General features: G+C 40.2%; 1 protein-coding gene across 1 annotated transcript; it reads right to left on the reverse strand.

Moving 5' to 3' along the window:
* Positions 1-259: 259 nt before the first annotated feature.
* med14 (mediator complex subunit 14) lies at positions 260-9,838 on the reverse strand. Its single transcript, XM_072444895.1, has 29 exons — positions 9,429-9,838; positions 9,203-9,229; positions 9,022-9,127; positions 8,709-8,882; positions 8,504-8,633; positions 8,180-8,308; positions 7,909-8,016; positions 6,247-6,379; positions 6,006-6,156; positions 5,785-5,896; positions 5,586-5,711; positions 5,421-5,499; positions 5,150-5,309; positions 4,872-5,066; positions 4,629-4,763; positions 4,467-4,543; positions 4,246-4,400; positions 4,010-4,156; positions 3,649-3,893; positions 3,303-3,572; positions 2,986-3,226; positions 2,548-2,670; positions 2,207-2,383; positions 1,893-2,131; positions 1,638-1,817; positions 1,403-1,510; positions 1,177-1,302; positions 907-1,096; positions 260-824 (listed from the first exon to the last, which is right to left on the reverse strand). The coding sequence occupies exons 1-29, from the start codon at positions 9,602-9,604 to the stop codon at positions 754-756; spliced, it is 4,290 nt and encodes a 1,429-aa protein (XP_072300996.1). The 5' UTR covers positions 9,605-9,838; the 3' UTR covers positions 260-753.
* Between the last annotated feature and the right edge of the window lie 223 nt (positions 9,839-10,061).

Consider the following 10,061-nt stretch of genomic DNA (forward strand, 5'->3'; position numbering starts at 1 on the left):
TGCAGGCAATGTGTGGATCTATGCAGGCAATGTGTGGATCTATGCAGGCAATGTGTGGATCTATGTGGATCTATGCAGGCAATGTGTGGATCTATGTGGATCTATGCAGGCAATGTGTGGATCTACGCAGGCAATGTGTGGATCTACGCAGGCAATGTGTGGATCTACGCAGGCAATGTGTGGATCTACGCAGGCAATGTGTGGATCTATGCAGGCAATGTGTGGATGCAGCTTAACTGCACAGAATTGGAAAAACAAATCAACTCCTCGTTTTGTTTATTAAATTTAGTACAAGATGCTTTTATAAAAGGAGTTCAAAACAACATAATAAAATACAATATTTTTCTGCCATACATAAGCCTCAAATTAAAAGACAGACGGAATAAAGAATAAAGGACATTTAAATAGTGTAGTGTGCATATACAAATATATCCTGGTTCAACAAATGACACATTTTCAATCAAAATCTCATTCTTTAACACTGAAATATACAATAATGTACATAGTTTGTAAACAACCCTCACTTCAATAGATAGTTTTGTTTACAGTGCACCTGGGGTGAAAAATATCTTGCATCAAATGCTCATTCTCTGAGATTTAGTTCAACATAAAAAACTTAATACTTAAAACAAGACACTAATCATTGTATACATTTACCATTTAATTGTAGAAACTGTAAATCTGAGAAAATACAAGGTTGTTTTCCTCACAACTCTTGGATTAGACATAAACGTGTCAAATGTGCCATGCAATCTACCGAGTACCAGGGGGTAAGGTGAGGGTAGCCATCAGCTCATGGACAGAAGCAAATATTGTGCACTCCCCTGAAGAAAAAAGAAAAGCAAAGTTAATTGCTTTGTTTGTTTTATTACATGAACCATTATTCAAAAATGGTGAAAGGATTACCTTGTCTGGCAGAATGCATCTCGTTGAACCGCTTAAGAATATTCGAGACCATGAGTGCTGCAGCTCCCGAGGAACTATGCTGTCTGGGGATGTCCGCCTGCTGAGTGAGACCAGTGGCCATATCGTACACTATAGGCACAATGATGCTCACTGGGTCCTGGGATACTGGAATACGTTGGGTCAGTTGTAACTGTAACAAGAAAATTTATCAGGTCAGACAAGACATACAAAACCATGTAATTGTAAAGGTGAAGCACTTCAGAGACTTACAAAGAAAAGCATTTTGGACTTGAGAACCACAGCAATGGTTCCCGGTGGGGCAATGGGGGGAGCACTTGGAGGAATGGTGAGACAAAACTGAACGTTCCATTTTAACTGACCCGCTTGATCTGGGAACTACATGAATATAAACAGAAACCATGTTGAATTGTTTATATACTGGTATATTGCCTTTATAGCGTATTGCAGGAATGATGAGAGTAACAAAATAATGTACCAGTTCAAGCTTCATGATCCGTACACAGTCTCTAAGGATGTGTGTAGGAGCACCAAGAAGCTTTGTGAAGGCATTCAGCGTGTTGTATTTAAAGGGAGGTCCGGCAACCTGAAAAAAGAGAAACTGAAAATACTAAAAGGCTCTCAGTATATGTTTCCAAGTTACAGCCTACATAAAGATAAAAACTAGAAATATGTACACATGGACCAGGACAATTCTGGACTATTACACTAACCCTCGTCTCAAAGAACTTCTCCAAAACCTGGAGCTCTTCTTGTGACCAGGGGCCAGCATTTTCCGGAGTGACTTTCAATTGTAACGTCTGGTAATTCTTAGGATTTAGAGCCACACGGCACTTCAGCACATCTGTCTTGAACATGATAACTCCAGGCTCATTGGAGTTTACAATGGTCAACTAGAAGATCAATTGCAGCAGTGAGTTTTTACAGAAAAAATACAGAAATCTTGTCTGAAATACTGTTCAACCTACATTGGGTTCTTGCTGAATTATTCGCTGCAGGTGTCGTCTCATGATGACTGAACCCAGGAAGCGCTCCAGAGGAGAGCAGAGGTAGCTTCCTGCCAGGCCGGGCACTAGACAGGGAGTGGGAGATGGAAGGAGGAGCACATGCAGGGCGTTGTGTGTGAGGATTGTGGGTATGGAGGCAGCCCAGGGGCGCTGAGGTAGTGTGCGTGGAGGAGGCATACTGGAAGGCATTATTTGGGAACCTAAAGCAAAAATAAAATACTTTTATAAGGACAAAATGTTTTTAAACTTGTATTTCAAAGAACCTTAATGCTTACTTGTACCACCACGTGGAGAGTGAGGATCAGGAATCGGAGAGTGCAGTGATGGGTTGCCAGGGGACATGCCGGGAATTCGGGCACCAGGAGAAGGCCCCGAGACCTGGGGTGAGCCAGGCCACTGAGCCCTATGGCTGGGAGACACCATTGGATATGGCGAGCTGGGATCTAGAGTACCTACATATAAACACAAACATTAGCTTAAAACTGGCGAAACAGGCTTTGATCAATTCACCACTGTGTGCCCACTTTGATTATTTTGAAAATGCCCTTTTAAAGCCATTTCTCCAAAACACAGACCAGAATGAACACCAGACCAGGTTTAAGAGGTCCTTTCTTACCGTGGGGACTGGCAAAGCTGGTCTGGCCCATGGCTATGCCAAGAGAGGATGGAGAGGGAGTAGGCCCAAAAGGAGAGGGCGCCCTAAGAGCTCCACTAGGGGAGCCAGAGGCATGGATGTTCCCTGTGCGCACACACACATACACCAAAGGACTCATCAATTTTCTATGCATTCATGCAGAGTATCACACAGACGGGTAAACATGCTAAAGTTGAATGGAAGGACAGAGATGTCGTGGCTGAATGTGGAAAAAGAAATATTTGAGAAACAAAGAGGGCATAAAAATGGGCACACGTGGTTGCTTTTCAGCAGTCTGCACCAATACATCAAGTTTAACATGAAATGTAGAAAAATAAATGCAAAATGCACATTCACACGCCGCAAATCAAAAACGAGTCAATATTGCAAAAATGTACTTTAGCGTTTTAGTGGACATACCTGGGGATTGTGTGGGCATCATGGATGGCGAAGGAGTGACGTTGGTGTGGTAATTTGGTGGTGGTGATGTAAGAGACGGATAAACGCCTCCCGGTACTGGCCTCATGGGCTGTGGCTGTGGCTGGAACTGGTTCATTAAACTGTCCATGACATCTACTACTGGAGAGGGAGGGTTATCGTCTTCATTGACTGAACGCCTGCGGGCATCTTGGTTGCCGTCTACAAACATGTTCAAAAAAGTCTTGGGAGGAAAAAAAAGTGTCATATACATTGTATAGAAAGAATAGTTTTTAAAGTAGAAGACGGTAGATGGTTACCTTGAGACCTGGAGCAGGATAGAAACCTTCAACAATTTTAGTGTTGTCAAAAAGGCTGTAGGCGCCATCTCTTATGGCGACAACACCACGGCTGCGGCAATAAATGTCAATGCAGTACATATTTCTAAATGCAAGGCGTATGTGTGTAGGAGATTGAGGCAAAATGGAGAAGCACTGGTAGGCAGTGTTAGTACGCTGGGTAAGGCCGAGCATGGGTACAGTTGGTAGTTTGTTTATTGCATTCAAGGGACCTTGTGTGTCATAAAGGACCTGGAAAACAAAACACATTTTCAGCATATGCTTTCATGCAGCTGGTGCATTTCATCATTGTACTGATGATTTATACCTGTAGAAGCTGCATCACATTTGGGCTTTTATTAAACATCTCTTGTAGTTGGTGAAGGATAATGTTGTGACAGTTTGAACAGCCAGAGTTAGGACCCACAGTTCCCAGAGACAGGTGAAAACGGTGGCTGTTTGAATTCCACTGAATGGTAACCGAGTTTCCCTTGGTGCTTCCATAACAAAGCACCAACTTGCGGTAATTATAGAGGCGCACTTCTGAGAATATATTGAGATATGGTGGCATTTCTAGAAGAGAACAACAGTACAGAGATGCAAATTAAGGGAATAAATACTGAAAAAATCCAAATGTATCAATCATTAACAATTAGAACCAGTAGTCCGCAGCCACTTAAAATAGTTACCAGGCAGTGCTCTGGAGAAGTTGAGGACACACTGATAGAGTTGACTGATAGCATTCCAGTCATTGAGGAACATCTCTACCACTTTCCGCCCGCCAACTGGCTCTGACAGAGGGTTTTCAAAAGTCAGGTACACGTGCCTAGTGGAAGCTAAAGGAGAGGACCCAGAATTACATTTTGCTGAGGCAGATCTGCTTTCAATTCAAGACAGACACTGAAAATACAAATGGGGTTTCTACCTCTGCAGTGTGTACTGTTAAGAGGACAGTTAGCCAAAATCAATTCAGCCACCCAGGTTCTGTTGTTCCTGCCCTGGAGGCGAAATGTGCAATCCAGCAGGGAGCGCTCTAGAGCTTTTCTTGTCTCCTCACCCACACCATTACATGAAGGTATCCTATGAGATATAATTATTAGTTAAGACAAAAGCAGATAGAAGTATTTCTATGCAACAAAAAATTACTTTAGTAGCCGAATTGCATGACTGCTTCCATCTCCCTCCACTTGAACACCCTGGTTTGGAATCTCCATATTGGACAGCTACCAAAGAGCCAGACAAATACAATATTGTTAGCACAAGTTGGGATGGGGGTGACATTTTATATTGCAACATATTGAAACATACTTCAGTCCTCAATCCAATAAATGGCATGTTGGTGTCACACATAGCCACTAGATGCACAAGTTCTTTGTTGAAGGCACTCATTTCCCCAGATCGCTTGGGCTTTTTTGGCTCGGCATCTCCTTGGTCTGGAGGTAACTAAATACAAACAAGAATCAAGTCTCTACAAGCATTCAGAGTTAATATCATGTAGTGTTTTATCTTTGGGAGCAGTGAGAACAATTATGGTATAGCAAGACTGCGTACTTTTCTTTTAGTGCCCAGTCTGGCTCCTTTCCCTGTTGTGAGGTCCTGAACGAGGTGTTCAAGATTGGGTTTGAAATGCTGCAGTAGCTGTGCACACAAGGGTCCATCATCTCCATCCAACTGAGTTACTGATAGGATTGAGTATTTGTACTGCAACAAAGTAGGATTGCTTTGCACTTCATTCATTTCTACCACCTAAAATAAAAAGTAATACAAATGTTATGTAATGGATAGGTTAATGTGTGAGTTACATTCATCTTTAGATCTACAATACGTACAATGTAGTATTGTGGCAGTCGTGTAAGTTTGATGAATAGTTTGTGTTTGGACAAGTTTCCAACAGCATGAGAGGATGAATTTGAGAGGTGTAGAACATCTGTACACACAGTGGGTAGGTGCTTCACAGACTGACGACAGCGCTGCTCACCTAACCAGAACCTGATCAGAAATCAACAAAATTAAAACGGGTCAAACAAATTCACACCTAACAGCTCATTTATAAATGTTAGTATTTCAAGTAGCAGACAAATGAACTGAAACAATGATTACTTCAGTTGTTGCAGCCAAGATGTGATGCGCTTCATGTCATCATTTATGTTTTTTTCAATGTCATCAAGTATGGACTGATCTGAAATAGAAGAACCATTTTTAATAGTGTGTATTAATTTGTGTTCCATGGAAGACACCATTTTAAATCTGAATCTGTTTATTTACCTAGTCCAAACAGCATAGGCTGGAACATGCCGGAATGCAAGTCAACAAAAATGTGAAGGCACTCAGAGCGACCACAGGGCTCCAGAATAGGAATGACTAGCGTAGGTAAGGCAGTCTCAATGAAGGCTAAAACAGAAATAACAGTGAATTCTTGTGATCCAAATAACTTTAACGTAATGAATCTACATCGTATACATACAGTTGTCGCTAGGGTTACTGGCCTTGAGGATTGCTTTCAGCTCCTGTAACTTTTGATGTGACCTGGCATGAACACTGTCAATAAGAAGTTTCTCCACGGACAGATGATCAATCTAAAGCAAATCATGACGAATAAATAACACAGTGATGCACCAAATATTATATATATATATATATATATATATATATATACATACCAGTGTTTTTTCCCCCCCATCTCACCTTCATAGCCCTTTCCATCAACTTTGGATCACAGGCTGGGAGTGAAGGCTCATGAGATATTTGCAGTGGCTTTGATCCATCACTTTCATCAATCCTTATTGTGACTTTATGAACAGATGCGGTTCCAGTTTTTCTACCCAGAACCTGTTGGCTGTACAAGTATGTGTTTTATTTTGAAATATTTTGTAATATAATATCTACTCTTCCCATATGCTTCAACATGTTCAACGACAACACTTACTTCCAAACAGAAAGGGTTAGAAATTTTGCTGGCATATATCTTTCCTCTTGGACTAGGTCACCCCATCTTTCTCTGATCAGCATCTGAGTCTGAGAGTGCAACACCTCAAGCTGCAGCGATAGACAGAAAGAGTCTGGAGGATCTTGTTAAAGAAGCTATAAAATGGAATAGAAACCACCTATAACAACATATAATGATGACTTTTCATTAGTATTCTACAGGCACATTTCCTTACCACACAGTGTGGGTAAATGGAGCATCTGTTCTTAAAACAAACTGCTCTTTGACACCACAAGCAATGCTAGTTCTAATTCTGAAAGAGTATAGAAGAGAGGTACGGATTTGCATTGACCGTCTACTAGACTTGAAAGCAATATTAACCTCTTTGATGCTATATATTTGTTACGACCCCTAGAGATAGAAGTAACATACAGATATGTAAAATGGTCAAACTTGAGTTATATTTAATTCCATAAAAGGTAAATTTAACACAAGACTCTATAACGGTTGAAACATAAAGGGCATTTACAAATGCTAAACAAAAAGAGGTTGTAAGAAACATAACAACTAGTAGCAAAACTATGGGTGTGACAAAATATTGAAATATTTATGTATTGTGTTTCAGCATCGATATCATTAGCTACTGTATCGATATAACGACAGACATTTTTGGTATAATTTCACAAATTATTTTGTGACCGCACTACAATTTGGTTGCTTGCTTAAAGAAAGGAACCTTGTTTACGAGAACCATTTCACATTTTGACTTTGATTATTAAAATTGGTGCATTTCATTCTGAGTTTGTGCAGATGTGGTTTAACAAAGAAAACCTTTAAAATGTATTGGGATCGTTTAAGAATAGTGATAAATCGTAGCATATCATGAGCAATATATAGATTATAACAGGCAAGGCAAAATCGTGATATAACCGTATCATGAGCAGTGTGCCACACCAATAATCGGGTAGTGTACTAAATGTGTAATTGGATTGTAAAGTTGCCAAGTCAGCGTTGCTATACTTCTTTTCACAGAGCAGTAGAGAAGTGTTTTTAAAAAGGACACATATTATGCATTATTTGTATTGTCATTGGCCATTAAACATACTCTTGGGTAAGTCTGCTTTTCTACTCCACTTTTCTACCTTCAAGGCACTAAAAAGCACTTTACATCAAGGAACCAGTCACCTATTCACACATATTCAAACTCCAGTGTACGCAGACACGCGAGTCAGGTTAAGTGTCTTGCCCAAGGACACAACGAGACACAATCTGTGGGTCAGTGGATCGGACCACTCCACCAGGATGTTAATCTGCGGGATTCGAACCGCAGAAATGCTCAAAAAGAGTATACAGATGATATATGGTCTTGAAAACAGGGCAAAGACCTCCGAATCCCTGCTTATGATGCCACAAAACTGGGAAATTTGGAACCAAGTGTTTTTCTGAAGCTTTGAGGGAGGAAAACTTACTAAACAGGATTCATGTTTTTGATGAGGGACCAACGTTACAAAGGTTAAAAGCTCAAAAAACAATTTTGCATTTAATGTGTCCTTTAAATAAAAGCGTGGAACATTTCAATATTCAATTAAGGGTCTGGGTCATATGCAATTTGGCTGCAGAAAGAATGATATATAATATCATATGTGTGAGCAAAAAGGATACGCAAACAGCTGTACATGTCCTGAAGAGGTTTCTCATCTGCACACAGGCGTGCTTGAACCAGCTCATGGATGAAATTAACTTGTAAACTATGTACCAAGGCTCGTCCATCTGTTAGCAAAAAGAACAAAATAATATTTATATTTGTATATTCTAGACAGCAAAAAGAACAAAATAATATTTATATTTGTATATTCTAGACAGCAAACAGAACAAAATAATATTTATATTTGAATATTCTAGACAGCAAACAGCAAAAGATATATCATTTCACCTCCAGTTTCCTTGTCTTCAACCAAAATGTCTAGTTTCAGCAATCGCCAAGGAATATCTGGGTCATCTCCCATCACCGTTAGAGTGGCCTCAAACTCTCCTTCCACACGAAACTTCACCCGTCCGTTAGCTGGATAAATAAAAAGCAAATAACAGGTCACCCTTAAAAAAGAAGGTTCTTATCTGGTTAAATAAAGTAGAATAAATAAATAAAAACTGTACACATTTCCATTAAATTAAATTAGGGGGGGAGAAAACAATCACAAGCTGCGTGATACAACATACAAACATATATTTTGAATAAATGATTAAACAAGCATCTTACCCACAGTAAGGTTGGCTAGCTGTGGAGGTAGATCTGTGGTGACAAGGCGATGTCGCAATATCTGATTAAGTTGGTTCAGAGTTGTCTGCTTCTCTGTCTTAGTTATTGGGTCTGGAGGAATAATTTTATCCTGAAACAGAACAGAATCAAATGAAGCTGAAGTTAACTAAGAAATGAACAGAGATTATGGATCAATGACACTTACTCGGATGCATGTTGGAAGGCGTGGGTATGATCCTGTCGTTAGAACATCTATTGCAAAAGGAATAGCAAAGCTGGGTAAACGAGCATGTACCAGGGCATCTCTGGCTAATGATGCCAACCGGTCTGCTGTATCAACGAATAAAATAGTCTGCTGGTCCAAAAAACTGGAGATCATCTAAACAGGAGAAAGTGGATAAATTGTTCAGTTAAATAAAATAAAATAAAATACATATCATTAATTTGAATGGTGCACTATGTAACCTTTCTGGACCCTCTTCCAGAAAAGTTACATAGTAAACCTTAAAATAACTTACTGCACATTTTTCAACTTTTCCAGCATTGCTAGCCCATTTCACAAGCCCCAGGAGCCTCACAAACAGCTGTCTTGTTCGGCTAGCGAATTGTACAATTTCTATTTTTCTAAAATCATAAATGAATAAGATTAATAGTTATCCCAAAAAATGTAATTACCCTTGAATAACATGAGAGACATACCTTTCCATGTCTGTTTTTCTTGGTAACCTGCAGGGGAAAAGTTCTGATTTATTTTTCATAAATGACTGAACATTTAATACCACCACCATGTAATTATTATATAATATATCCCTAATCCATAGGTCAGTTAGAGATTGGCTGTTTATACAAACTTTAGCTTTGGACTTCTCCAGCAGTGTGTGCTATTTTCACTAGCCCATGGGCCCGAGGTGCTAAAAGTACTCACAGCTCCGCCAACAGTGTGATCTCATGGTAGGTCCTCTGCAGCAGAAAGTCGATGAGCATACTCAGCCGTACTCCCTGCGCAGCCGGCGCCCCGGGTTGTGGCTGTTGAGGACCCGAAACTACCGGGCCCCCAAACGGGACAAGCTGCCCGTCTGCCCCGATCTGCACTGGGGCCATTTTACAAAGAAGCTCCTGCGAATCACACCCGACGCCACTACAAAAATATGGGCCGTAAAAAAAAAAAGGTCACCACACTTTTCAGACTCCCCACATTTCACCTATCCAAACTCAAAAGCGACAATTCGATTCCAGCAACTAAAAATCAGGAAATACGAAACTATAACACATTACGATGAGGCGCCCTCAACACCGCTCAGCCGCCATCTTTGCTGGCATTGATCACGCTGAAGACAGTTGCATAGAAAACCCGGCAGGGAACATGGACCAAGTCCCAAGAAGCGATACGCTTTTAGTATCTTCCCATCCTTTATAATAAGCATTTTGTAAATACTATGTATATGAGAGTCTAATATAGCATATTATATATGTAAATACTGCAATACAATTATTTATCAAATATACAGCGCACATGAGACACAATCAACGGTTATATTTATTTTTTCAGCAACAGTGC

The sequence above is a fragment of the Eucyclogobius newberryi genome, unplaced genomic scaffold (assembly GCF_026437365.1).
Source record: "Eucyclogobius newberryi isolate DKJ021-1_F unplaced genomic scaffold, fEucNew1.0.hap1 SCAF_14, whole genome shotgun sequence".
Taxonomy (NCBI): domain Eukaryota; kingdom Metazoa; phylum Chordata; class Actinopteri; order Gobiiformes; family Gobiidae; genus Eucyclogobius; species Eucyclogobius newberryi.

Coding starts and splice junctions, on each gene's coding strand:
- med14 (XM_072444895.1), bottom strand. CDS start 9,604: ATGGCCCCAGTGCAGATCGGGGCAGACGGGCAGCTTGTCCCGTTTGGG. Junction 4,544..4,628: donor TTATTGGATTGAGGACTGAA/GTATGTTTCAAT, acceptor GCTCTTTGGTAG/CTGTCCAATATGGAGATTCC. Junction 3,894..4,009: donor CTTCTCCAGAGCACTGCCTG/GTAACTATTTTA, acceptor GTTCTCTTCTAG/AAATGCCACCATATCTCAAT.